Raw genomic sequence first — 27,390 nt, 5'->3', positions numbered from 1 at the left:
GCCGCCGCGCCGCCGCCTGAGGGAGGAGGGAGCGGCCGCGGGCCCGGCCCCGCCGGCACCGGCACCGGGACCCCCCACCGCCCCCCGCCCGCCCCCGGAGCCGCCGGGGCCATGGCCGTGGCCGGCGGGAGCCGCTCCGCCCGGGCCGCAGGTACCGCGCTTGCCGCCGCTACCGGGCCCCGGCGGCTTTGTCTGGGCCGGGCCGGGAACGGGGAGGGGGGGGAAACAGAGGGGGGGTTGGGGGGGGCCGCGCCGCGCATGCGCCCCGGGACCCGCCGTGCCTCAGTTTACCCGTCCGCCAGGCCCGGCCTGGACCCCACCGGTGTCCGTGTCCCGCCGCCGTTCCCCGCCCTCCTTTGGAGCCTCCGGTTTCCCGCCCACCCCCCGTTACATCCCCCCCACTCGTGTTTCCCACCCCTCCCCATCATCTTGCCCCCCTCCTCTAATTTTACATCCCCTTATTATTATGTCCCACCCCCCCACTATCATGCCCCACTGCTTACTATCACATCTGCCCCCCATCATATTCCACTCCCTCTCGTTTCTATCCCACCCCCCATTAGTGTCCCCCAAAACTACCATATCCCACCCCCCCATCATCCTGCACCCCCCTCTGATTTTACACCCCCTTATTGTTATGTCTCACCCTCCACTATCACATTCCACTGCTTACTATCACATCTGCCCCTCCATCATATCCTACCCCCTCTATTCTATCCCACCCCCCCACTAGTGTGTCCCCCCCCAACCACCATATCCCACCCCCCATCATCCTGCACCCCTCTCTGATTTTACACCCCCTTATTGTTATGTCCCACCCTCCACTATCATCTTCCAGTGCTCAGCATCATATCTGCCCCCCCACATTATATCTGACCCCCATCTATCCCACCTCCCATTATGTCTCCCCGACTCACCTTTCCCACCCCCCCACTTTTATACGCCCTTATGATTACTTCCCACCTCCCCACTATCACGTTCCACTACATACTATCATATCTGCCCCCCCATTATATCTCACCCCCCTCTGTTCTATCCCACCCCCCACTAGTGTGTCCCCCTCACCAAACACCATATCCCACCCCCCATCATCCTGCACCCCCCTCTGATTTTACACCCCCTTATTATTACTTCCACCTCATCATGTTCCAGTGCTCAGCATCATATTTGACCACACACATTATATCTGCCCCCCCTCATTATATGTGACCCCTGTCTATCCCACCCCCCCCATTAAGTCTCCCCCACTCACCTTTCCCACCCCCTCAGCTTTATACACCCTTATTATTATGTCCCACCCCCCCCACTATCACATTCTACTGCTTACTATCACATCTGCCCCCCCGTCATATCCTACCCCCTCTATTCTGTCCCACCCCCCACTAGTGTGTCCCCCTCACCAAACACGATATCCCACCCCCCATCATCCTGCACCCCCTCTGATTTTGCACCCCCCTTATTACTACTTCCCACCCTCCACTACCATGTTGCACTGCTTAGCATCATATATGACCCCCCCACATTATATCTGACCCCTGTCTATCCCACCCCCCATTAAGTCTCCCCCACTCACCTTTCCCACCCCCTCACACTTTTATACCCCCTTATTATTACTTCCCCCCACTATCATGTTCCACTGCTCAGCATCATATCTGTCTCTATTATATCTGCCCCCCATCCCACCCCCCACTTGTGTTTCCCACCCCCCATCATCCTGCACCCCCCTCTGATTTTACACCCCCTTATTATTATGTCTCACCCCCCCACTATCATGTTCCACTCTTTAGCATCATATCTGAGCCCCCGTCATATCTGACCCCCGTTATATCTGACCCCTCCTCTCCTGTATCCCACACCCCAATTATATCCCCACTTGTGTTTCCCACACCTCCCCATCCTCTTGTGCCCCGCCATGATTTTGCACCCTTTTATTATTTCTTCCCACCCCCCGCTACCATGTTCCACTGCTCAGCATCATATCTGACCCCCCACATTATATCTGACCCCCATCTATCCCACCCCCTCATTAAATCTCCCCCACTCACCTTTCCCACCCCTCCTGATCTTGTGCCCCCCCTTCTAATTTTACACCCCTTTATTATTACTTCCCACCCCCCACTACCATGTTCCACCGCTCAGTATTGCATCTGACCCCCCCCAGTATATCTGAGCCCCCTCTATCATATTTGCCCCCCATAATTTTGCACCTCCTTTCTGATTTTGCACCCCCTTATTATTATTTCCCACCCCCCACCTCACCGCTGGCTGCCCTATCCCACCCCCTCTATCCTATCCCACCCCCCCACAATGATTTCTCGCCCCTCCATCACTTTGTACCCCATTTTGGGCTCAGCTTGGGGGGTTCCAGCTCCACAGCTGCTCCCCACACTGGCTGTGGGACCCCCCTGTGCCCCCACCCACAGTGGGTCCCGCTGTCACCCAGCAATGCCGGGATTCTGCCCCTTTTTTTGTTCATTTTGGGTGGGTTTAACGTTTTTCCAGGGGTGGGACGTGGGTTGTCCCAGTCACCCGTGGCTCAAAAGAGAGGTGGTCGTCCCTGACACCCCAATGTCCACGGGGGTTTGGTTGGGGGGGACGTGGTGAGGCGTCCTGCACTGTCCCCTTGCTGGGGGGGCTGGCTCTGGATGGACCTGGTCCCCATGTGTTGGTCGCTATGGTGGACACGTGTCCATGGACGGACAGGGCCGGAGTGTCACAGGCCACCCCCGGGGACACTGCAGGTCCCAGCAGGGGACACAACCCCCTGGGGATGTCACCGCTGCCACATCCCATGGGAGCCAGGTTGGAGGTGGCTGGTGTGGCCGTGATGTGGCCACTATGGCCATCGTGGCCACCTACCGAGGCCACCAAGGCCACCCACTGTGACCGCTGTCCATGGTCTGCAGTGTCTACACTGCTGTCCCTGGTCCTACCGCGGTGGCACCCATGGGGGTGGCACCCATGGCAGTGGTGCCCGTGGTGGTGGCACCATCATGGTGGCCCCCCTGGCCTGGTGGCACAGGGTCTGGGCAGGGACAGGGGTTACGGGTGGGTGACCAGAGGAACCTGGTGGCCATGAGTGGCTGTTGGTGGCCATGGAGTCTCGTGGCCACCGCGGTGCTGGTGGTGCTGGTGATAGTGCTGCTGCCCGCAGCCCCCGCGGCCTCCGCAGAGCCCTTGTCCTCCTCCTGTCCTTCTGTCCCTCCTGTCTGTCCCCTTCCTTCCACCCATCCATCCCTTTTCTCCCTTCTGTCTGTCCTTCCTTCCCTCTGTCCTCCCCTTGTCCCTTTCCTCTGTCCGTCCTTCCATCCCTACGTCCCTCTCCTACTTCCATCTGTCCTTCCTTCCTTCCATCCATCCATCCATTCTTTCCTGTCTTCTCTTTCCTTCTGTCTGTCCTTGCTCCCTGCTGTCGGTCTATCGTTCTGTCCATCCCTCCGTCTGTCCTGTCTGTCCGTCCTTCCCTCCCTCCCTTCTTCCATCCCTTTCTCCTTTCCGTTTACCCCTTTCCTCCTTCCGTCCTCCTGTCTGCTCTTTCCTACTTCTGTCCTCCTCTTCCTCCCTTCCTCTCTCTGTTTCCTTCCATCCCTTTCCTGCTTCCTTCTGCCTCGTCCTCCTTCCATCTGTCCATCTGTCCTTCCCTCCTGTCCTTTGTCCCTTCCTACTTCCTTCCATCATTTCCTTCCATCTGTCCTTCTGTCCCTCCCTGCATCTTCACCTTTGTCTCCCTTCCTTCCAGTCATCCCTCTGTCCATCCCTCCCTTTCCTCAGCCCTTCTGTCCATCCCTCTGTCCCTTCCCAACCTCTGTCCTTCCGTCCATCCTCCCCTTCCCCATCTCCTGCATCCTGGGGGCTCCTCCCGCCCATAACCCCTCAGACCAACATCGGGTTCCACCCTTGGGTGCCACAGGGTGCCCCCCTCACCCTCCCTTCCCCCCCAGCTCTAGCCTGACCCCCCCGACCCCACCATGGAGAACGAGCAGCTCCCGGCACCCGCGCCCGCCAGCAGCGCCGGCGGCACCGCCACGACGCCCAGCAGCACCGGCGCCGCGCGCCCGCCCGCGCCACAGATCTCCGTCTACAGCGGCATCCCCGACCGCCAGACCGTCCAGGTACCGCGCTTCGGGGGGGTGGCTGGAACCAGGGGGTGACGTTAGCGGTCGGGGTGCAGCCCGGGAACGTCCCCGCGCCCGCAGGTGATCCAGCAGGCGCTGCACCGGCAGCCCAACACGGCGGCGCAGTACCTGCAGCAGATGTACGCGGCGCAGCAGCAGCACCTGATGCTGCAGACGGCCGCGCTGCAGCAGCAGCACCTCACCAGCGCCCAGCTCCAGAGCCTGGCAGCCGTCCAGCAGGTACGGGGCACCCCAGGGGGCACCCGTGGGTGCTGCGGTGCCGCTCGCTGCTGACATTCCCCTCTTCTTGTCGTCCCCAGGCCAGCCTGGCGGCGAACAGGCAGAGCGGTTCTTCGGGCGGCAACGGCGCGCAGCCCGCACCGGCGCAGCAGCCCACGGTGAGTCCCCCGGCGCCCGTCCCGCCGGCGCCCGCGCTCCCGATCTGACACGGCACCCCGGTTTTCTCCTGCCGTCCCGTTCCAGATCAACCTGGCGACGTCCCCGGCGGCGGCGCAGCTGCTGAACCGCGCGCAGAGCGTGGGCCCCGGCGCCTCGGGCATCGCGCAGCAGGCCGTGCTGCTGGGCAACGCCGCCTCGCCCGCCCTCACCGCCAGCCAGGCCCAGATGTACCTGCGGGCGCAGATGGTAAGGGGGGGCCCTGCCCCACGGCGCCCTGGGGTTCCCCTCATCTTGTTGTGGGGTGCCCAGGACCCATGGGGTGCCCCTTGTCCTGCTGTGGGGTGGGCTGGACCCATGGGGTGCCCCTTGTTCTGCTGTGGGGTAGGTAGGACCCATAGGGTGCCCATCAGCCACCTGTGGGGTACCTAGGACCTGTGGGGTGTTCCTTGTCCTGCTGTGGGGTGGGCAGGACCCACAGGGGACTCGTCACCCCACAGTGGGGTATCCAGACCCTATAAGGTGCCCATCACCCCGCTGTGGGGTGCTCAGGACTCATGAGGTTCCCTTCATCCTGCTGTGGGGTGGGCAGGACACAGAGGGTGCCCATCGCCCCACAGTGGGGTACCCAGACCCCACAATGTGCCCAGGACCCATGGGGTGCCCCTCGGCCTGCTGTGGGGTGCCTGGGACCCACAGGGTGCTCATTACCTCACTATGGGGTGCCTGGGGACCTGTGGGGTGCCTGTCACCTTGCTGTGGGGTGGGCAGGACACAGAGGGTGCCCATCACTCCCCATGGGGTATCCAGACCCATGGGGTGCCCATCATCCTGCTGTGGGGTGCCCAGGACTTGTGGGGTGCCCTTTGTCTTGCTGTGGGGTGGGCAGGACACAGAGGGTGCCCGTCACCCCACACTGGGGTACCCAGACCCTACAGGGTGCCCATCGCCTCGGGGGTGCCTGGGGCCCGTAGGGTGCCCATTGTCCTGCTGTGAGGTGCCCAGACCCTACAGGGTGCCTATCAGACCCAGATGGGACACCCAGACCCCATGAGGTGCCCCCACACTGTTGGGGGTGCCCAAACCCCCCAGGGTGCTCCCACCCTCCTGTGGGGTCCTCAGACTCCTTAGGGTGCCTCTTACCCCCACTCCAGGGTCCCCAGGCCCCATAGGGGACATAGACCCTATAGGGTGCCCCCCGGCCCCCATATAGGGTGCTCTCTGCCCCACTGTGGGGTACGCAGCCCCACATGGCACCCACAGCTCCCTTTGGGGGTCCCCAAGCCCGGGGGGGGGAATCTTTGCCTTTTGGGGGTGTCGCCGCCCTGTGCGGTGTACCCCACCACACTGCGGGTGCCCAGTGCCTGTCCCTGGGGACATGAACAGGGGGACACGCGTGTCACCCCCTAGGAGCCCCAGGAAGGAGGGGGGACACACAGAGTGGCACCCCCAACATGGGGGCCATGCACCCGCTCTCTGTCCCCCCCCAGCTCATCTTCACCCCCACGGGCCCCGTCAGCGCCGTCCGGCCCGAGAGCCCCGCGCCGGCACCACCACCGGCACCGCCGCCCGCCCCACCGCCCGCCACCCCCCAGGTGAGACCCCCGCAGCCCCAGCACCCCAAAATCCCCCCCCCAGACCCCCCTGACCCGCTGCCATTGCAGGTGCACAGCCTGGCCCTTCGCCCCACCGGCCCCCACCTCCCCGCCCTGGCCATGAAGCCCCCCGGTGGCCCCCCACCCCGAGCCGGCCCCCCCCGGGGTCCCCCACCCGACCCCCCCGCCGAGCACCTCAAAAAAGCCGAGGGGCCTGACGCCCGCACCCACCCCCTGGCCCGCGCCGCCGCCCCCGCAGCTGCCCACCCGCTCGTCACCCCAGGTAAGGTGCTGCGCTGGGGCGGGGGGGGTCACCCGTGGGCGCTGGGGGAGCCATGGGATGGAGTGTTCACTCTGACACCTAACGATGGTTTTCTAGCCTGTATGTGGGACCAACGGCCCTATGTACCCACTTCAGGGGTGCATCGCCCCCTCCTTTGGTGCTCAGAAAATCAGGGTGAGGTGAGAAGGCTGAGCGCAGCCCTTAGCCAAACAGGGCGTTCACTCTGAAACCTAATGATGGCCCCCACTGGTGTTTCCTGTACATTGGCAGCCTGCCTGTATTTGGGACCTTGTGGGTCACACGTCCCCTCAGGGGACCTGCCTGGGAGAGTCTGAGCACCCAGAGGGTCCTGGGGTCCAGTGGGGTGCACCGGTGCAGGGCGTTGGAGCAGTGAGGGGATGGGCCAGGGGACCCCATGGGGTGATGGAGCCTGGGCGTGCTGTCCCAAAATGTGGGGGACTCCCCTGAAACACCCTGAGCCCAGCCCCCCATCCACAATAGGAGCTGGTAAAGCTGGTTGTCAGTAGGCACCAGAGTGAACAGACGCCAGGGCGAGGAGCAGCCTGGCAAGAGGGGAGGATCCTGGGAGCGGGGTCCATTGGGGCTGAGGTACCGGTGACGAGGGGGGGTCCCTGTCCCCCATCACTGTCCCCGCAGCCTACGCCCCGCTGCAGCCCCCCCAGTTCCTGCAGCAGCCGCCGAAGCCAATGCAGCCGCAGCAGCCGCAGCAGCAGCAGCAGCAGCAGCAGCAGCCGTTCGTCATCCAGCAGCAGCAGCTGGCGCCCCGCGGGCAGCCCCCCCCGGGCCCCCCCGCCGCCCCCCAGCTCCAACCCCTGCCCCCCGCCAGCCCCGGCCCGGCCCCGCAGCCCAAAGCGGGGGTTCCCCAAGGAGCGGGGGGCGAGGGGGGCCCCCCCAACGGTCACCCGGGCTGCCACGCTGCTCCCCGCAAGTTCCAGCACGCCTCGGCCGTCATCCTGCAGCTGCAGCCCGCCGGCGCCACGGTGAGGGGCGTCCCCGTGTCCCCCAGAGCCCCCCATGTCCCCTGACCCCCCGGCACCGTTTGGGGGTGCAGGGAGGGTTGGGGGTTGTCTGGGGAGGGAGCTGGGGGTGCATTGAGGGGCTGGTGTGGGAATGGGGGGGCTGATGTGTGCACACGTGTGTGCGCGTGTGCCCCTGGTCTGTGCACATGGAGGGGGCAGACGTGCCAGATCCGTGTCTGTATGTGTGCACATGCGTGTGATGTGTGTGCATGTGTGTGTGATGTGTGTGCACGCTCACGCCACATTCCGTGGGTGTGCACATGTGTGCTCGGTTCATGCACGTGTTTGTACACAGGCTGGCGGGATCCTGCGTGTGTGTGCACCCATGTGTCTGAGCCGTGCACACGTGTGTGTGCACCTGCATGCCTGAGCGGTGCACATGTGTGTGCACCCGTGTGTCTGAGCCATGCACACATGTATGTGCACCTGTGTGGTGCACATGGGAGTGTTGGGGTGTGTGGATGTGCACGTGTGCCCTTGCACCACGCATGTGTGTACACGGGTGTTTGGTCCACATGTGTCTGTGCACACCTGGGTGCACACTCATGCCAGATCCGTGCACGTGTATGTGCACGTCTGCCCCGGGTTTGTGCACGGGGGGGGTGCATGTGCCTGATCCCTGCATGTCTGCTTGATGCACGTGTGTGCACACTCGTGCCAGACCCCTGCGTGTGCGTGTCCCTGCTCTGCATGTGTGTGCACAGTGTACAAATGCGTGTCTGACCCACGCACGTGTGCCCCGCTCTGTGCACACGGGGCTGTGTGTGCGCCCGGTCCCTGCACGTGTGCTCGGTGCATGTCTGTGCACACGTGTGTACCTGCTCTGTGCATGTTTTTGCATGCGTTGGCCAGGTCTGTGACCACGCGTGTGCCCCTGCTCTGTGCACGTGTGCACCTGCGTGCTTGACCCGTGTGTCTGATCCCTGCACGTGTGTGTGCACACCCAACACATACATGCATGTGCACACCTGTGTGCTCTGCGCACACACCCACACACGCGTGTCTGACCCTCGCACACGCGTGTGCCCCCTCCCCGCCGCAGCCCCCGCTGGGGGTCCCTGAGGGCGCCCGCCGGGACCCGCTGCCCACCCCCAGGAGCACCGAGAGCCCGCCCACCGCCCCGCCGCAGCCCCCCGCCCTCTCGCCGCCCGCCGCCCCCCCGGGCCCTGACACCCCCGAGGGCGAGCGGCCCCCCACGCACGGTAAGGCCCCCCCCATCCCCCACGGGCACCCGCTTGTGGGGTGGAGCCGCCGCTACCATAGCGGTGGGAAACTGAGGCACGGGTGGGGGTGACACGGTGGGGTGGGGGTCGGGCTGAGCGCAGCGGGGTCTCTGCCCCGTTGGCTCCGCACACGGGTGGCTGCGGGGGGCGCCCCCCTCGCGTGGGGCACAGGCTACAGGGACCGCTTGGCCCCGCCCCTTCCCGAGGCTCCGCCGCACCGCACCTTGTCCCCGCCTCTCTCCGAGGCCCCGCCCCCATTGGCTCCGCTTAGTGGCTCGGCCCCGCCCCTCCCATTGGCTCCGCCCAGCGGCTTGGCCCCGTCCCACAACCCCCATCCAACCAGCGGCTCCGCCCACTGGCGGCGTGGGCGCGCGCGCGCGGCGGCAGCCAATCGTGTTGCGGGCACGGGGCGTGTCCAGCGGCGGCCCCGCCCCTCCCCGCGCAGCCGCCGCCGCCGCCCGGCCCGGCCCCGCCGCCGCCGCCGCCTTTGTCCGCGCTCGGCCGCCGCTGCCGCCGCCTGCCCGCCGCCTTTGTCCGCGCCATGGGGCCGCCGAGCCCCTGAGCGCCGCCGGTGAGTGCGGCCCGGCCCCGCCTACACCCGCCCCGCCGAGGCTCGGCCTGGTCCGGCCCGGCTCGGCCCGGCGGGGCGGCGGGCGCTGACCTCACTTCCGCATCCGCCCCTCCCTCGCGTTCCCCCCCCGCGCCGGTTCTGGCTCCGCAGCCGCGGCCCGGGCGGGGGGAGCGGCCTCCGCCGCCGGACAAAGGTGCTGGGGCCTCCCGGGCCGGGCGGGGGCGGCGCGGCCTGAGCGGGGCCGGACCGGGGGCGCCGGGGCGTACCGGGCTTGGCTGGGGCCGGTGGGGCCTTAACGGGGCGGATCGGGGCAGGTCGGGCCGTACCGGGTTGTGCTGGTGCGAGCTGGGCTGTACCGGGGCCTTGCTGGTGTTTACCGGGGTCTATTTGTGCTCTGTTGGGGCGCACCGGGCGTATTTGGGGCCTCTTGAGCCCCCGGCAGGCCCTTCGGGGGCAGCTCGGGCTCCCCGGGGTATTTCGGGCAGCGCTTTGGGGTCGGGGCCCCCCCAGTTCCCACCGGCCTCTCCGGGCCGCGCTGGGAGCGGCGGCAGCTGCTTCCCCCTCACCCCCCGCCCCCGGGCCAGCTGTATGGTAATAACGGCACCAACGGCCCCGGCGTCACCGCCCGCGTCACCGCGGCCCCGGACCCACCCGCGCGTGTCCCCGCAGAACCCGCCGAGCGCCTCCATGCGCAGCCGCCGGCTCCCGGCATGACCTCGGGGACCGGCAGCTCTGCCGCCACCGTCGCCGGCGCTGCCCCCCACAATGGTGAGAACAAACCCCCCCAGGCCATCGTGAAACCCCAGATCCTCACCCACGTCATCGAGGGCTTCGTCATCCAGGAAGGGGCCGAACCGTTCCCGGTAACGCATCCCGGGGTTTGGTTTCCACGCGAAGGGGGTGGGTTTTTATGGCGGGGGGGGGCACCCACGGGTGTTTTTGGGCAGGTGGGGCGCTCCTCGCTGCTGGTGGGGACGCTGAAGAAGAAGTATGCGCAGGAGCTGTTGGCGGAGAAGCTCCCGCCGCAGGACAACGCCACCACCACCGACTCCGAAATGGAGGAACCTTATTTACAAGGTAGCGCCCGGCCCCCCCGAAACGATTCCGAGCCCCCTCTGCCCCCATCCAAGCGACGTTTCGGGGCTGAGCTGGTTGGTTGTTTCTCTCTCTTGGTGTCCCCCCGCGCCCCCCAGAATCCAAAGAGGAGGGGAACCCCCCCAAACTGAAGTGCGAGCTCTGCGGCCGCGTCGACTTCGCCTACAAGTTCAAGCGCTCCAAGCGCTTCTGTTCCATGGCCTGTGCCAAGAGGTGACCCCCATAAACACACCCCCCACACACCCCACAGCACGGGGTGGTTGTCCCCCCCTCACCCCCGTCCCTCCCCGCAGGTACAACGTGGGCTGCACGAAGCGGGTGGGTTTGTTCCACCCCGATCGCAGCAAACTGCAAAAACCCGGCGGCCCCCCCCACGGCCGCCGCCGGACCTGCAAGGGGACGCTGCCCCCCCTCAGCAAAGACACCAAGAAGCAGGTGAGCGCAGGGGACGGGGCGGGATCCGTCCCCCAACGCGGGGTGACGCAGGTGGGCTCTGAGGCCGGGCGCTGCTCCGTCCCGCAGCCGCCGGTTTCTCTCCCGCCGGGTTCGGTGCCTCTTTCCGTGACGGCGTCGTTGCAGCTCAACCATAGCCAAGAGGATTCCAGTCGTTGTTCGGATAATTCGAGCTACGAGGAGCCGCTTTCCCCCATCTCGGCCAGTTCCTCCACCTCCCGCCGGCGCCAGGGCGAGCGGGACCTGGAGCTGCGCGAGATGGAGCTGCCCGACGTGCACGTCCGTGACCTGCCCGGCATCGGCCACCGGTTCCTGCCCAGCGAGCCCAGCAAGTGGAACGTGGAGGACGTTTACGAGTTCATCCGCTCGCTGCCGGGTGAGGGGGGGCTGGGTTTTCACGGGAGATGGAGCTGCCTGTAGTTGCGCCAGGGGAGGTTTAATGGGAGATGAAAGAGCTGGAGCGAGTTGAGAGGAGGGAACGGAGCTGGTGAGGGGCTGGAGCACAAGTGTGATGGGAGTGGCTGAGGGACCTGGGGGGTTCAGCTGGAGAACAGGAGCTGAGGGGAGACCTTCTGATCTCTGAACTGCCTGAAAGGAGCTTGGAGCCAGGGGGGTCGGGCTCTGCTCCCCAGGAACAAGTGCCAGGAGCAGAGGAAACAGCCTCAAGTTGCGCCAGGGGAGGTTGAGGTTGGATCTGGGAACAATTTCTTCCCCAAAGGGCTGTGGGGCATTGGAACAGGCTGCCCAGGGCAGTGCTGGAGTCACCATCCCTGGAGGGCTGGACAGACAGACATGAGGTTCTCAGGGACATGGGGTGGACTGCAGGGTCTCAAAACGATTCTGTGCCACCCCCCCACATTTTGGGGATGGTTCTGAGTGTGTCCTCCCCCAGGCTGCCAGGAGATCGCGGAGGAGTTCCGTGCGCAGGAGATCGACGGGCAGGCGCTGCTGCTGCTCAAGGAGGATCATCTCATGAGCACCATGAACATCAAGCTGGGCCCGGCCCTCAAGATCTACGCCCGAATCAACATGCTCAAGGACTCCTAGAGCCGCTGGGCCGGGGGGGGCACCCACGGGACCCCCTTCCCCACCCCCCTGTGCCCCTGGGGAGGGGGGTTATGGGGATGGGGGGGGCACTTTTGAGCACAACCCAACCCCGGGGCCCCCCCAGGGTGTGTACATAGCCCGTAGCTATAGTCTTCCCCCATATAGGGGGGTCACCCCCCCTTCTCTGGCAGGGAGGGGGGGTTCCCGCGTCTCCCCCGTGTGTCCCCCCCCCCCTCCCACAACGGCAGGGCGAACAGGACGATTGCCTTAATGTGTCCCCGTGTGTGTGTCCCCCCCCCCGCAATTGGGTGACCAGGCTGGGGGGGGTGGGGCGTGAGCCCTAGGGGGTTGGAGGCGTCACCCCCCACCCCACGCTGGGGCTGTTTCGGGGGCACCTCAGCAGAGGACGGTGGTGCCGGGGGGCCCCCCAGGCAGGTAAGGACCCCCCCACACCCCCCCCGGCCACCACGGTCTTTTTAAGAAAAGAAAAGAGAAAAAAAGGAAAAAAACACACAGTCCCCCCCCCTTCTCCCGTTTTTTTGTTTGTTTTTAATAAACACTGAAAAAGATCAAATTTTGGGGCCCCCCCACTTTTCCTCCCCCATTTCCGTCCTGGGTAAACTGAGGATGTCCCCAAGTACCACCGAGGGTAGTGGGACACCTGTGGGTGATGGGGACAGGGCTGGTGTCATCTCCTGGAGTCACCACCCCCGCAACCTTCACCCCCCTCACAGGATCCCCCAGGATCCACACCCATGGGGTGACCCCAAATCCCAGCACTTGGAGACACCCCCTGCGGTGTCACCATGGGGACGTGTCCTTGGGGCCTGTGGTGAGTGTCCCCAGGGTGGGTGGCCATGGTGCCATGTCCATGGGGTTGTACCTGCTGGTGGTGACACATCCTGGCAGCTGGTGGCTGTAGTGGGGACATGTCCCCAGAGCTGGTGCCCATGGTGATGTGGCCACAGAGGTGGTGGCCACGGTGATGTATCCCTGGAGGTGGCAACATGTCCCCAGAGCTGGTGGCCATGGAGATGGTGGCCACAGTGAGATGTCCCTGGGGTTGTACCTGTGGTGGTGACACATCCTTGGAGCTGGTGGTCATGGTGGTGAGGTGGCCATGGAGATGGTGGCCATGGTGACATGTCCATGGGGTAGCCATGGTGGTGACGTGTACCTAAAGCTGGTGCCCATGGTTATGTGGCCACCAAGTTGGTGGCCACTGTGAGATGTCCCTGGTGGTGGCAACACATCTTTAGAGTTGGTGGCTATGGTGGTGATGTGTCCCCAGAGTTGGTGACCATGGTGAGGTGGTGTCAATGTTGGTGACAAGTCTCAGAAGCTGGTGGCCATGGTGTGGATGCTGGCTGTAGTGGCCACAGTGAGATGTCCCAGAGCTGGTGGCCATGGTGAGGTGGCCCTGGAGGTGGTGACATGTCCTTGCAGCTGCTCCCCACGGTGGTGACGTATTGCTGAAGCTGGTGGCCATGGCAAGAAGTGTCCCCAAAGCCGGTGTCCCTGGAGGTGGTGGCCACACTGAGATGTACACAGAGCTTATACCTGTGGTGGTGACATGTCCTTGGGGCTGGTGGCCATGGTGGTGACATGTCCCTAGAGCTGGTAGCCATGGTGAGGTGACCCTGGAGGTGGCGACATGTCCTTGCAGCTGCTCCCCATGGTGGTGACGTATCACTGAAGCTGGTGGCCATGGCAAGAAGTGTCCCCAAAGCTGATGTCCCTGGAGGTGGTGGCCACACTGACATGTACATGGAGCTTGTACCTGCAGTGGTGACACTTCCTTGGAGCTGGCGGCCGTGGTGGTGACATGTCCCTAAAGCTGGTGACCGCGACCACGGTGAGGTGGCGATGGTGGTGACGTGTCCCTAAAGCTGATGACCATGGTGAGGTGTCCACGGTGGTGACGTGTCCCTAAAGCTGGTGCCTATGGCTGTGGTGCCCACAGTGACGCATCCCCAGAGCTGGTGTCCCCCAGTGCTGCTGGTCCCCAGCTCTGGCCACCGCCCCTGGGGACACCCCCAAACTGCCGGGTGACCCTCAGCTCCACCACCCCCACATGTCCCCAGGGTGGCCCCTCCCCGCCTGCGTTTCCACTCAAATCCTTCACAAAATTGATGAACATTTTTTTGTTCGTTTGTTCTGGTTTATTCTTCTTTTTTTTTTTTTATCCTTTTTTTCTGTTTTTTTGGAAACGGGCACCAATTTTGGGGGGGTTTCACTCCTTTTTGACACCGCCACCGCGGGTCTCCCCCCCCGGCTTCTCCATGAACCACAATGCAAGACAGCGGGGGGGGCGGAAAGGGCTTTTTTATCCTTATTTTCTCTTATTTTCTCTTTTTCTCCTTTTTTAATAAGGTACGAACTATCTCTAGGGACGCGTGGCCTGGATTTCCAGCGAGGAACACTTAAAAAATAGCCCCAAAACGGGGAGGGGGGGCAAGGAGGGGGGGTGTTAAGTGTATAAGAGGCGTATTTACACGGTATTAACATGCTGACAAAAAAGATTACACTATAGAGTATCGTACAACATCGAGGGGAAACGAGGAATGGGGGGGGGTAAAAAATAACGGGGGGGGTTAAAAATAACAAGGGGGGGTTAAAAATTAATAAAAGGAAGGTAAATAAAACACCCTGGCAAAAAAAAAAAACAACGAAAACAACAAACAGAAATAAAACGATGAGTTAAGGCTTAAAAAGTGTATAAAAAAATAACAGTTAATATCCAAAAAACGGAACCGAAAAGTACAGAATATAGATGAGTTTTTGTGGTTGTTGTCGCAGTTCGGCGGGGGCGCGACGCCCCCCCCCCGGGGTTATGTACAGGCGGGCACAAGGCAAAGCGATTTATGCCCCCCCCTCCCCCGGCACCGTCACCCCCCAAAGCGGAATTTTGGGGCTCCGCGGGATTTTGGGGGGGCAGATCCAGCCCCAGTTGCTCCCTGGGCAAGGAGCCAAAATAAAACCCCCAAAAATGGTTAAAAATAAGCCCCCAAGGAGGTGACGACCAAGTCCCGTTTGCTCCCGCCGGAGAGTCCGTGGGGGGGTGGCAGAGAGACACCCCCCCGCAAAGCTTCGTGTTTTCTTTTACTCCATCCAAGGTTCATTTTGGGTCTGATTTCTGTTTTTTTAGCAGCACCAAGTTCTTGGCCAATAAATATATATATATATTTGTATCCAAAAAGTGAGAGGAAGGGGGGAACACGCTCCTGGGGGGAGGAGAAACCTCCTGTGTGTGTCCCCCCCCCAAAATAAACAAAAATAAACCAAACCGCAGAGATTCAAAGTGCTCTGAAACCGTCTTTGGATGTCACCGATGTCACCAAACCTGCGGGGGGGGACACACGTCCCGCTGGGCTCTGGGGCTGCTGCGGGGGGCGTCGCTGCTTCCTCTTCCTCCTCCTCCTCTCGGCGGGGGGGTGTCTGGGGTTCCCCCCCTGTTAGATGAGGGAGATCCGGACGGGGATGCCGGGCGAGTCCGTCCGCTGCGGCGAGTGCTGGCTGACCAGGTGCTCCACCACTGTGTGCTTGGACATGTGCTTCATCAGGTAGGTCTCCTGCGGAGAGGGGGCGTCAGCGGGGAAGCAGGGGGTCAGTTTTGGGGTGGGGGGCTGGTTTTGGGGCAGGGAGTGTCCCTGGGGCGCCCCCCAGGCTCACCGAGGTGTAGGCACGGCCGCACATGCTGCAGCAATAGGCCTTGGCGTGTTTGATGGCGTGAGCCGAGAGGTGGATCTGCAGCGAGGCCGAGTCCGTGTAGGCGCGGTAGCAGTTGGGGCACTTGTAGGGTTTGTCCTTGTTGTGCTGGCGCTGGTGGGACTGTCACACGGGGGGGGACAATAAGGTTATGGTGGTGACCCCAACCCTCTGCCCCACCTCCCCCAGGGGTGTTTTGGCCCCCCTGCTGACCTGGAGGTTGGAGAGTTGCGTGAAGGCCTTTTCGCAGCCGGGGTGTGGGCACTTGTAGGGTCTGTCGCCTGTGTGGATTCTGGGGGGACATCAGGTCATTGTCACCTCGCTGTGACCACCCCCTCCCAGTCCCTGCGGTTTGTGGGGGTCACAGGAGGGAGTGGGACATTGGTGTCACGTGGAGTGATGGGGCAAAGCGGGGACGTGGGGGTGAGAGGGCATGAGTGGAGATGATGACAGTGATGGGGATGATGAAGGTGAGGGAGACCATGAACGTGGTGGATATGATGAAGGTGGTGGGGGTGACAAACATGGAGGGGACAGCAAGTGTGGTGGGGACAATGAGAGTTCTGGAGATGATGAGCATGGTGGGGAGGAAGAAGGGGGTAGGGACAATGAACACAGTAGAGATGATGAGTGTGGTGGGGATGATGAAGGTGGTGGAGACTATGGAAGCGGTGGAGGTAATGAACGTGGAGGGGACAATAATTGTGGTGGGGAGAGATGAGCATGGTGGGAAAATAAAGGTGGTGGAGATGACAAACATGGAGGGGACAGCAAGTGTGGTGGGGACAATGAGAGTTCTGGAGATGATGAGCATGGTGGGGAGGAAGAAGGGGGTAGGGACAATGAACACAGTAGAGATGATGAGTGTGGTGGGGATGATGAAGGTGGTGGAGACTATGGAAGCGGTGGAGGTAATGAACGTGGAGGGAACAATAATTGTGGTGGGGAGAGATGAGCATGGTGGGACAATAAAGGTGGTGGAGATGATGAGCACAGTGGGGATGAAGAAGGTGGCAGGGACAATGAACACAGTGAAGATGATGAGTGTAATGAGGGTGATGAAGATGCTGGAGACTATGGCAGTGGTGGAGATGATGAATGTGGAAGGGACAGATGAGCACGGTGGGGACGACAGCTGTGGAGATGGATAAGGGTGGTGGGACAACAAACATGGTAGAGATGATGAGTGTGGTGGGGATGATGAAGACAACGGGGACACAAGTGTGGTGGAGACAGATAAGTGTGGCAGGATAAAGTAGGTCATAGGGACAACAAGCGAACTGGAGATGTGTGAGTGAGGTGGGGACAGTGAAGGTGCTGGAGATGATAAGCGAGGTGGTGGGGATGACGAAGATGGTGGGGTCGATGAAGGTGGTGGAGACTATGAATGTGGTGGGGATGAAGAGCATGGTGGGGATGGATGAGTATGGAAGGATTAATAAGGTGGTAGGGACAATAAATGTGGTGGAGATTAGCGTGGGGATGACAAAGGTAGTGGGTACAATAAGTGTGGTGGGGACAGATAAGCATGGTGGGGATGAAGAAGGTGGTAGAGATTATAAGCATGGTGGGGACGGATGAAGGTGGGAGATGAGTGTGGTGGGGACAATGAAGGCAGTGGGGACAGATCGGTGTGGTGGGGATGGATGGGCCTAGTAGGGATGAAGAAAGCAGTGGGGACAATGAGCATGGCAGGGACAGATGAGTGCGGTGGGGATGATGAAGGTGGTGAAGGCAATTAATGTGGTGGAGATGGACAAGCGTGGTGAGGACAATGAAGGTGCAGGAGATGATGAGTATGGGTGGGGATGATGAAGATGCTGGAGATGACAGGTGTGGTGGAGATGATGAGTATGGTGGAGATGATGAGTACGGTGAGGATGGTTGAGCATGGCAGGGATGAAGAAAGCAGCGGGGACAACGAGGACAGTGGAGACGAAGAAGGTGGTGGGGATAAGCAGCATGATGGGGTCAACAATCAGAGCACCAGAGACACCAGGCACACACCCCACCACCCCCTAAGGGACAACAGGTCTGCAGGGCCCCTCCCCCAGCCCCCTGGGACCCCCCCAAGCCCACGGTGAGGCCATGTCCCCTCACCGGGTGTGCTGCTGGAGGTGGGAGAGCTGCCGGAAGGACTTCTCGCAGTAGGAGCAGTGGTAGGGCTTGACGCCCAGGTGGATGCGCAGGTGCTGGGCCAGGTAGGAGGCGTTGGCGAAGGACTTGGAGCAGTGGGGACACTTGTGGGGCTTGGCCTCCGTGTGCGACTTGGAGTGGATCTGCATCTCCGACTTGGTGAAGAACGTCAAGGGGCAGACCTTACACCTGCAGAGCAGGGGGACAACCCCGCAGGGAGTGGGTTGGGGTGTGGGGGACACCCCGCCACCCCCCCAAATACCCCCAAAAGGGGTGGGAGGGCACCTACCTGTAGGTCTTGCCCTCCTTGGCCGTCTCCCCCGAGGCCAGGATGGGGTACGGCACCACCAGCACCGGCGGTCCCGAGGGGTTTTCCGCTTTGATCTTCTTGCGGCCTCGTTCAGTTTTGGGGGCCCCCAACAAGCCGTGGCCTTGGATTGTCTTGATGGAGTCGAGGAGGGGGGGGCTGGTGATTCCTGAGATGAGGGTGGGCGAGGAGGCGATGAGGCGGCTCTGGCTGGTGGACGTGGGGGTGGAGGGGGTGGTGGTCCCTGTCCCCGGGCTGGACTCCGAGGTGCTGACCGCTGGCGCGCGGGACGCCAGCCCCAACCCTGCCGAGCAAAGAAAAGGGGACACACATTAATTTTGGAGGGGTTCCACCCTTCTTCTCTCACAGCGAGGTCCTAAATTCGGGGGAATTGTCCCCAAAATGTTGGTGCAGCTACCTGTGACAGTGCTGGTGGCCGGTCGGGCGTGCAGGGCCACGTCGGGCTGGGGGACGGCTTGAGGGTGGAGACCGGGAACCTGCTGCAGTTTGGGGAGGGACATGATGGACTGGCTGCTCTCAGCGGGGGAGGGGGGCACCAGGAGGGGCTGCTGGGAGGCCACCGAGGTGGGGGGCAAGTGGGGGGGTCGGATCTTCTCCGCCATCAACTGTTCCTTGATTTTGTTGATCAAGACCAGGTTGTCCAGCTGGTGGATGTTGGGGGGAGAAGAAGACAAAGAGGTGGGTCGGGGGGTAGGAACCAGCACCCCCCCAACCCCTCCCATGTCTGTATGTCCTCCCTCCTCCCCAAAATCCCACTGTAGGGGGATCCTACCTGACTGGGCATGGTGGGGGGTGGCGGCCAGAAGTAGGGATTGTTGAAACGAGGCTCCGCCATCCTGTGGGAAGAAAGTCAGGGGGGTTATGGGGAACACCAACCGCCAGACAGAGCCCCCTCCCACCTCCCCTCAGGGTTGGAACCCCCCCAATACCACCACCCCCCTCAAAAAAAAGCAACCCCCAGGCTCTGCGAGCTGGCAGGGAGTAGGTGTGGAACCTCCCTCTGGAAGCTCCTGCAGGATGCGGGTAACACCAAGCACACCCCACAGGGGACCTCGAAACGAGCGCCTGAGGATGCAATTTAGCAAAGGGGGGGGGAAGGAAATTTGGGGAAAAACCCCCAAATCTCCCAAGGTATCCATGCTGCTCCCCCGGTATCTCCAGGAGGGATTATGGAGGGGGATGAGATGGTGCGATGGGAGCAATGGCATTGAACACAGAGCCACCCCAAAAAATCCCCCCCTAATCCCAAGCGACAAGACCCGTGATGTCCGCAGGTGCGAAAACCCAGAGATTTATAAAGACGCTTAAACACGTTAGGAAAAACTAATTCGAAATCCATCTTGGGGTAACAGGAAATACATGAAAGGGGGACGGTGAGAAAGCGACAGTGGCAAAACGGTGTCGCTGCGGTGTGGCCGGGCACTGTCACGCCAGCACGTCGCGTTATGGGGCGGTTTAGGGGTAAAGTGTATAAGGGAGCTCGTGGAGCACATAGGAAAGGTCCCCGAGGAGCTCTGATATAAACCAGGCCGTGACCGGGAGAAATGAGAGCGGCGTCTCCAGCAAAGCGTGTCCCCGAAAGCCCCAGTCCCTGCGGCAGGGCTGGGGAAACTGAGGCACGGAGAGCCCCAGGTCCCAGCTGCAGGGATTCAGATGCCATCCTGCAAACGGCGCCGGTGACGCCGCTGTTGGGAAGCACCCTGGGGCTGGGATGGGGTGATGAGCCTCCGTCCTCCTCCTCGGCTTAAACCAGACCCTGAGCTCCCTGGGGTCTTCACAGGGGGGTGGGCAGCACCCAGAGGGGTCCTGGTCCTGTGGGGCCTCAGCACTCAAATAACCACCCCAGCCCCAAAAAAGAACCACTGGCTGGACCCTTCTGGGCTCATTTGTTGGGGGAAACTGAGGCAGGCAGAAGTGGATCACCCGACCCTCGCGATAAGAGCGGCGCAGGACACGGCACATTTTGGGGTGACTCAGACCGACATCCCACTCCCCGTCACCTCCCAGCTGCCCATGCACCAAACTGAGGCTTTTTCGAGCAAAAGCAGACCCAGATCCTCGCAATATCCCCAGGAACAATTTTTTTTTCCCCCATTTTCTCCCCGTCCGCTGTATTTACCCCCCACTGGCACACAGGCAGGCGAAGGGCAAAGCCTGCGCGAAATCACCAGGGTTATTAAATTCGCTTCCCTGTATGCGCACACACCCGTCGCCGGCGGTTATATACATTATATATGTACCCGCACGCCGCCTACGTGGCACGTTTACCCCCTGGCTATGTATATACATCTATAAGGCCACTCGGGGTGATGAGCACAGGACAGAGGGGTGATGGCATCAACCCCATGGCCGTGGCATGGGAAAACAGGAAGCTGGAGTTACAATGAAGAAAGGGACTTTTGGAGCTGTCCCCCTGGTGCAGCAGGTGTCCTGCGACCTCCAGCCTCCCCGGCTGTCTGTCTGTCTGTCTATCCTTCTCCCAACAGAGGCACCAAGAAGGATGGAAAGCGCCGGCACGGCTCCCAAACCACAACAGAGTCCCAGGGCCCCTCATGTAAAGCTGGAGAGGCAAAGGCGCGAAGCGCGTTTTGGGGAGAAAAGCGCAAATATTGCAGGTATCCCTTCCCCCTGCCTCCACACCTGAGGAGGTCTTACGGAATTAATTATAAATGATTTGCACAACCGGTGCGATCAGAGCTTGATGAACCTGAATAAAGAGGAAAGAAACAGTTTATGTGTGAAAAAATAAATAAATCCCTGTTCCTGTCCCGATTTAATGTTATAAATCATGTGGTGTTTCACGGGGAGCGGAGGGAGCGGCTTCCCCCTCTCCCAGGGCTGCGATATAAAGCAGATGGAAAAAAAATATATATATATATAAACTCCCTTTTTCTATATTCTCAGCTAACTATGAAAAATGGAAGCTGACACACAGCAAGGAAGAAAAAAGAAGAAAATCCATTAAAATGGAAATTATAAAGGGTGGGGAATGCTGCAGCGCATCTCCCCGTCTCTGCGGGACATGGGAGTGAGGGGTGTGTGTCAGGGATCTCTGTACCCCTGACATTTTGGCCACAGAGGGGGGAACCTCCCCCGTAGGTAACAATTTCCTGTGGCATGGGGTCCAGTGGCCCAAACCGTGGGTGGGGGAGCCCCTGGCATCCTCCGCAGGCACCGCATTCGGCCAACTCTTGCCAAGGAGACGCCAAAGGTTGTCCCGGGGGACACGGGTGGGCACAAAAAGCATCACGGCCGCCTGAGCTGGGGGAAAGGGACACAGAAAGAGCCAGCAAGAAGATGCGCAGAGCCCCAAAACAAGGGCGGAACCCCGAATCCCTGCAGAACACCGCAGCACCCAGCGTCGCCGCTCAACCGGGAGAAGCGGCAGCATCTCGGGACACCCTAAAAAGCCACAAAAATCATCCCCTCCGCAGGCAGCGGGAAGGAAGAGAGCATGAGAAGCCGGCAAGCTGGGGGGGGGACGCGGAAAGGGGTGCGTCGGCAGCAGCGGGGGGCTCGGCAGTGACGAGATAATGGCAGGACGCCGGTGTTTTGGTACTCACAGGCTGGCCTCAGAAGCCAGGTGGCCGCAGCTGCCTGGGGAGACGTGTCGATGAGGCTCCAGAGTGATGGGAGGTAGATGATGGCACGGGCGGGCACCAGCTCCCTAGAGCCAACTTCCAACTTCCTACCCCACTGCCGCTAAGTCAAGCTACAGTTCTCTAGGGAACGCCTCTACCTTGGCAGCCCTCTCTGTCTCGCCTTCGCTGAAATAAAAAGAAACAAGAGATTTCTTTTCACGGCACCGCTGGGAGAAAAGGGGCAGCTCCCCGGTAGCAGGAACCCTGAGGATGGGATGGCGTCACCCACCCGGTACGGCCGGTGAACGGGGTGGGGCTGGGAAGCAAGGGGAGGGATTTGGGGCGACCAGAGTGATGGTCGGTGTGTCTGAACGTGCCCTTGAGAAGGCGAGGCCTCAGTGTCCCCGACCACGGTGTCCTGTCCCCAAGGGTCCCGGCGAGAGCATCGGGGCACAGATCCCCCCCTCACGCCAAGCGGCGAGCGCAGGAAAGCCGACGGTGGCCCCAGACGGCGCGGCGGGCAAGAGCCAAGCGGGGTGATGTCCCCTGCGTCCCCCCATCCAAATCCCAGCACACCCTTGGCACCACAGGACAGACAGGGGATGGTGACACTGACACAGCCATGTCCCTGCTACCCACCATGGGCAGGCAAAGGTAGAACCCGCCTCTGCCCCATGCCGTGCCTCAGTTTCCCCCAAAACACGAAGCCATGGCCCTTCTCCCCGCTGCGCGCAAGCAGAGTTTGCCCAGAGCATCATTTTCAAGGGAAAGCGAGTGCCCCTCCCACAAAAAAACCCCATCCCAAAGCCACTGGGGTGGGACGCGGCATTCGGCACCGTCCGCCTTCCACACTCAGGGAAGCCACGTCCCTCCCTGAGCAGATTGTCCTGATTCAGGAGGGATTTGCCCCAAAGCAGAGGTGGCGGGAGGCAGGAACGACAGGAGAGACCCAAAACCCCCATCGCTTGGGGAGGGGGGGCCGGACTGCGCGCCAGAAGAATTCACCCAAGATGGAACCAATTAAACCCCCCGTTTCCGCCCCCTGAAGGGCCGTTAACTGGGGTTTCTCCTTCGGATTTTCAGCAAAATCCACCCATAATGAGCCCCGGTATAAAACCCGTCCTGGTGTGGGGGTCCCCATGTGGAAAAGGGGGTGTGCGGGGGTGAGGAGCCAAGCACCGTCAGGAAGCAAAAGGGGAGGCAAAGCCACACTGGGGACCACCGCGGTGTGTCCCAACCCGGCATGAAGGAGAGGGGAACTGGGGAGGCAATGCTCCGAAAAGATGGGGACTCCCAAATCCTCAGGGTCAAAACGCCGCCCATCAGTCCCATCACTGATGGGACCCACCAAAGGGGACATGGGGACAGCCCGTGGGGTGACGCGCCAAACGTAGGGGCCTGTGTCCCTCCCAAAACACACCGTTCCGCGGCGCTGGGGGGGTGAGCTGCTCTCCCAGACCCCCAAATACACTCACCCCCCTGCATGAGACCGGCCAGGCACCCCAAAAACCAGCCAGATGGGGGGGAAAGTGCCCCTGTCCCCCCCACACAGCAAAGGGGGGTCTGGGGAGCACCCATGGGTGACGCCGCGCACCGACGGGACCAGCGGCGGGTGGGGAAACCAAGGCATGAGCGGGGGGTCTGTCCCGAGGAGCCAGCGAGCGCGCGCCCGATCCAACATGCACTTGTCGTGGTGACACCGCGCCCGCCGACCCCAAATCCACATTTTTTAAGGGGGGGGGGAAATAATGAGGAGGCGGGGGGGTGGTGAGGGAGAAAAAGATGATTTTTACGCAAATAAATACATGGAAATGGCAATTCTGAGCGGACACACGCCACAAGCGGGGTCCCCCCCGCCACAGGATCCGGTCCCCTCCCCGCAAAGGGGGGGGCAGGTGGCCCCCCCCACTCCTCCCAAAATCCCCCAGGGAGGGCCAAAATCTGCCCCCGCTTATCAATAACTACATATACGCACACTGTAATATCTCTGTTATTACATGCACATATATATTATTTTTATATGCGTATATATAACTACGTGCATACACACTAAGCACATCTACGTTATTTTATGATGCAAATATGTATAAATTGGCTTTTTTATCCTCGGAACCCCTCGATAAAGCCGGTGTGCCCACCTCTGCGAGTACTGGCGTTGCTTCCCCTTATCCGCGTCCATCTCCAGCTCTAGCTGAGCCCGGGTGCTGCACGCGGGGCGTTTTTCTACGGGGGGACAAGGAGGACAACTTCACACACCCCGAACCCACCGCCAGCCCCCGGCGCGCGAGATCCCAGAGCGGAGGAACAAAAGCGAAGCGGCTCCGACCTACCCGACCCGTGGGAACGTGGGGTTTTTCCTGAAAATAGAACAAAAAAAAAAAATAATAATAAAAATAAAAAAAGCAATGCGGTTGTTTGGTTTTTGTTTTGTTGTTTCTTTTCTCAACCCCAAGGTGCCTGCGAAGCCGAGGGACGCGGAGCTGGCTGGAAAATCGGGGTTGAAATCCATTCCCTCGGCAAACTGCACGCCGCGAGGGACTGAAAACTTTTGGGGTTTTTATTTTAACTCTCCGCTAAAATATCACTTTATAATCTCAAAAGGCCTCGGGCTCGAAGCCGCTATCGCCCGCTCCATCCTCCCCGGGTTAAAAAACCACGGCCGGTGTCCAAAGGAAATAAAACCAAGAAAAAACAAGGAGCATCATCCAACCTTGCGGGGTATTTGCTGGAGAAAAAAAGAAATACAATCAAATTAATCATTCCTGGGTTAAAACGCATCTTTGGCTTCGCCACGGCCGCACAGGCTCGAAGCTCCCCCCCCCGGGCCCCCAACGTGGCCGGGAGATTATGGATGTATAAATAGTATATGGCTAAATATACGTCCAGACAGACCTCGCTAAGCACGGCCACGGAAATTTGGGTCCCTCGCTAAGGCTGCCGCATTCCTGCCAAAGCGCGATGCAAAAATGTTCCCCCCGTTAGACCTTCCAGCCAGCGAGACCACTTTCTAGACAAAACCGGTTAATGCGGAAAGAGAGGAAAGGAAAAGGGGGGGCGGGGGGGAGGAATAAAAATGATAATAATAATAATAATAACCACCCCCCCGCGCTTCTTCCGCCACCCCCTGCGTAAGAAAAAATCAGATGAAAAAGCAAACGCCAGCCCCCCCCAACATGCAACATCCACAAAAATAGGTACGTTCGGCTGCAATTAACTTTTCCATTAGACCATCCAGAGGGAGAGAAAAAGCGAAAATCCAGCAAAATGGGGATTTTCCTGGATATCCCCCCCCCCCCTTTTTCCCCCCCTCCCCCTTTTCCTTCTTCTTCCTCCTCAGCGAAGGTGGCGGGGGAATAAAATATATATATATTTTTTTTTTTTAAAGAGGTGGAAAAAGGCGAAGTTTGGCGTTAAGTGAAGTTGAAATCCTCGACCTGGGAGGGGAGATGGGGGGGTGGCCTTTTTTTTTTTTCCAGACAAAAAGGCCGGGGGATGGGGATGGAGCGGGGGGGCTGGGGGGGGTTTGGCCCGGCCGGGAGCTTCTGCCCCCCCTTCATCCGCCGCCTCTCCCACATTCTCAGACGGTTTTATTAAAATTCGCAGACAAAAGGAAAACAAAAATGGCAGCCCCGGCTTATTTTTAAAACGCTAGGACGGGGACGCCATATTCTGCAGATCTGCGAGGAAGGGAAGGCGGGGGACGAGGGGAAAAATGTGAGAAAAAATGAGAAAAAATCATTTAAATTTTTAAAAAAGAAATAAAGCACCCAAACGCAGCGTGGGGGGGAGGGGGGGGAAGGAGGGGGGTGTGGGGCCGCCCGCCCCCCGCTCGTACCCGGGTGAGAGGGGTTGGGTTGGGGGGGTGAGGTGTTTTGGAGGGATGGATGTTGGGGGGGGAAAGCGGGGGGAAGGAAGGGAAGAGGAGGAAAAAAAAAAGGGGGGGGGGGGGGGGAGAAAAGAAAATGAAGGGGGGGAAAAAAAAAAGACACTTCCTATACCAACAGCCATGCTGCCCCGCCGCGTCCCGCCGGCTCCGCCGCACGGAGAAGATGGGCGCCCCGCGCCGCCGCCCGCCCCCGCGCCGCCCACACCCCCGCCCAGCCCGGCAGCGCCGGCCCCCCCACACCCGGGAAAGGGGTGGAGGGGACGGGGTCCTGCGGGTTCCCCCAGAGCCCCTGGAAGCTTCTCAGAGCCCCCCCCGTGTTCCCTCGGTGCTCCCGGGTCGCCTCACACCCCGCTTCCCCTCAGCTCCCCAGGTCTCCTCAGCCCCCCAAATCTCACCAGAACTCTCCGGGGTCCCTCAGGGCTCCCCGGTCTCCTCAGTCCCCTGGATCCCCTCAGCACTCCCAGATCTCCCCCAGCGCACCCCAAGTTCTCCTCAGACCCCAGTTCTCCTCAGCTCCCCAGGTCCCCTCAAATCTCAGCCCCTCCAGATCTCCTCAGCCCCCCCAGTCTCCACAGAACCCTCCGGGTTCCCTCAGCGTTCCCGGGTCTCCTCAGACCCCGGTTCCCCTCAGCTCCTCAAATCTCCTCAGACCCCCAAATCTCATCAGAACTCCCCAAGTTTTCCTCAGATCCCAGTTCCCCTCATGTTCACCAAGTCCCCTCAGATCTCCTCAGCCCCCCCCAAATCTCCTCAGACCCCATCAGATTCCTTCAGCCCTCCCAGGTCGCCTCAGTCCCCCGGATCCCCTCAGTCTCCCCAGCACTCCCAGATCTCTCTCAGCACACCCCAAGTTCTCCTCAGATCCCCGTTCCACTCAGCTCCCCAGGTCTCCTCAAATCTCCTCACCCCCCTCAAATCTCTTCAGAACCCCCCAATCTCCTCAGAACCCCCTGGGTTCCCTCAGCTCCCCAGGTCTCCTCAGAACTCCCAGCTCTCCCTCAGTGCACCCCAAGTTCTCAGGCCCCGGTTCCCCTCAGCTCTCCAGGTCTCCTCAGACCCCCAAATCTCATCAGAACTCTCTGGGTTCCCTCAGTGCTCCCGGGTCTCCTCAGTCCCCTGGATCCCCTCAGCCCCCCTCAGTCTCCTCAGCACTCCCAGATCTCCCCCAGCACACCCCAAATTCTCCTCAGACCCCGGTTCTCCTCAGCTCCTCAAGTCTCCTCAGACCCCCAAATCTCACCAGAACTCCCCAAGTTCTCCTCAGATTCCAGTTCCCCTCATGTTCCCCAGGTCCCCTCAAATCTCCTCACCCCCCTCAAGTCTCTTCAGAACCCCCCAATCTCCTCAGAACTCCCCAGTTCCCCTCAGCTCCCCAGGTCCCCTCAGCCCCTCAAATCTCCTCAGCCCCCCCAAATCTCCTCAGAACCCCCCAGTCTCCTCAGAACCCCTCGGGTTCCCTCAGCTCCCCAAATCTCCTCAGAACTCCCAGATCTCCCTCAGCGCACCCCAAATTCTCCCCAGGCCCCAGTTCCCCTCAGCTCTCCAGGTCTCCTCAGACCCCCAAATCTCATCAGAACCCCCCGGGTTCCCTCAGCATTCCCAGGTCTCCTCAGTCCCCTGGATCCCCTCAGCCCCCCTCGGTCTCCTCAGCACTCCCAGATCTCCCTCAGCGCACCCCAAATTCTCCTCAGACCTCGGTTCCCCTCAGCTCCCCAGGTCCCCTCAAACCTCCTCAGCCCCCTCAAATCTCCTCAGAACCCCCAAATCTTGTCAGAACCCCCCAGGTTCCCTTGGCATTCCCAGGTCTCCTCAATCTCCCCTCAGTCTCCTCAGCACCCCGGGATCTCCTCAGCCCCAGGATCTTCTCAGCACTGCCCGATCGCCCTCAGCCCTGCCAAGTTCTCCTCAGATCCCAGGTTCTCTCAGCTCCCCA

The 27,390-nt window shown here is 61.1% G+C and overlaps 3 protein-coding genes across 16 annotated transcripts in view; 2 read left to right on the top strand and 1 right to left on the bottom strand.

The window, feature by feature from the left end:
• The first annotated feature begins 1 nt into the window (after nt 1).
• Nucleotides 2-12,392, top strand: PHC2 (polyhomeotic homolog 2). 4 transcript variants are annotated; one of them, XM_065855215.2, is made up of 15 exons: nt 2-151; nt 3,942-4,112; nt 4,197-4,355; nt 4,436-4,513; nt 4,599-4,760; nt 6,002-6,106; nt 6,176-6,389; nt 7,047-7,390; nt 8,472-8,631; nt 9,893-10,086; nt 10,171-10,300; nt 10,417-10,531; nt 10,612-10,753; nt 10,898-11,147; nt 11,664-12,392. In XM_065855215.2, exons 2-15 carry the CDS (start codon nt 3,969-3,971, stop codon nt 11,816-11,818), a joined length of 2,352 nt encoding a protein of 783 aa, XP_065711287.2. In that variant the 5' UTR covers nt 2-151; nt 3,942-3,968; the 3' UTR covers nt 11,819-12,392. The 4 variants fall into 4 exon arrangements, with proteins under 4 accessions (XP_065711287.2, XP_065711285.2, XP_065711288.1 ...); XM_065855213.2 differs by having other exon boundaries at nt 10,841-11,147; XM_065855216.2 differs by lacking the exons at nt 2-151; nt 3,942-4,112; nt 4,197-4,355; ... (4 more) ...; nt 7,047-7,390; nt 8,472-8,631 and adding an exon at nt 9,073-9,223 and having other exon boundaries at nt 10,841-11,147.
• The window catches only part of SVBP (small vasohibin binding protein), a 31,235-nt gene continuing 12,689 nt past the window's right edge, over nt 8,845-27,390 (top strand). Inside the window, exon 1 of one of the 2 annotated variants that reach the window (XM_071798528.1) lies at nt 8,845-8,848. The gene's annotated coding sequence lies outside the window, so the exon portion shown is untranslated. Of the gene's footprint in view, nt 8,849-8,933; nt 8,939-27,390 lie in introns of those variants that run through there. The other variant, XM_071798529.1, reaches the window with a different exon arrangement.
• Nucleotides 12,345-25,641, bottom strand: ZNF362 (zinc finger protein 362). 10 transcript variants are annotated; one of them, XM_065855434.2, is made up of 10 exons: nt 25,570-25,639; nt 23,902-23,928; nt 23,710-23,794; nt 18,763-18,826; nt 18,388-18,634; nt 17,952-18,273; nt 17,627-17,851; nt 15,740-15,818; nt 15,491-15,649; nt 12,345-15,390 (listed from the first exon to the last, which is right to left on the bottom strand). In XM_065855434.2, exons 1-10 carry the CDS (start codon nt 25,577-25,579, stop codon nt 15,274-15,276), a joined length of 1,335 nt encoding a protein of 444 aa, XP_065711506.1. In that variant the 5' UTR covers nt 25,580-25,639; the 3' UTR covers nt 12,345-15,273. The 10 variants fall into 10 exon arrangements, with proteins under 10 accessions (XP_065711506.1, XP_071654611.1, XP_071654609.1 ...); XM_071798510.1 differs by having other exon boundaries at nt 25,565-25,579; XM_071798508.1 differs by lacking the exon at nt 25,570-25,639 and adding an exon at nt 24,770-24,809.

Source organism: Patagioenas fasciata, chromosome 23 (genome assembly GCF_037038585.1).
Source record: "Patagioenas fasciata isolate bPatFas1 chromosome 23, bPatFas1.hap1, whole genome shotgun sequence".
NCBI classification, from domain to species: Eukaryota; Metazoa; Chordata; class Aves; order Columbiformes; family Columbidae; genus Patagioenas; species Patagioenas fasciata.
Note: the sequence above shows the minus strand (reverse complement) of the source record. Positions and strands in the feature narration are given on the sequence as shown.

Coding starts and splice junctions, on each gene's coding strand:
- PHC2 (XM_065855213.2), top strand. CDS start 3,969: ATGGAGAACGAGCAGCTCCCGGCACCCGCGCCCGCCAGCAGCGCCGGC. Junction 4,514..4,598: donor CACCGGCGCAGCAGCCCACG/GTGAGTCCCCCG, acceptor GTCCCGTTCCAG/ATCAACCTGGCGACGTCCCC. Junction 8,632..9,892: donor CGAGCGGCCCCCCACGCACG/GTAAGGCCCCCC, acceptor GTGTCCCCGCAG/AACCCGCCGAGCGCCTCCAT.
- ZNF362 (XM_071798508.1), bottom strand. CDS start 24,794: ATGGAAAAGTTAATTGCAGCCGAAC. Junction 18,827..23,709: donor CAACGCCAGTACTCGCAGAG/GTGGGCACACCG, acceptor TTCTTCCCACAG/GATGGCGGAGCCTCGTTTCA. Junction 15,650..15,739: donor CGCAACTCTCCAACCTCCAG/GTCAGCAGGGGG, acceptor CCCGTGTGACAG/TCCCACCAGCGCCAGCACAA.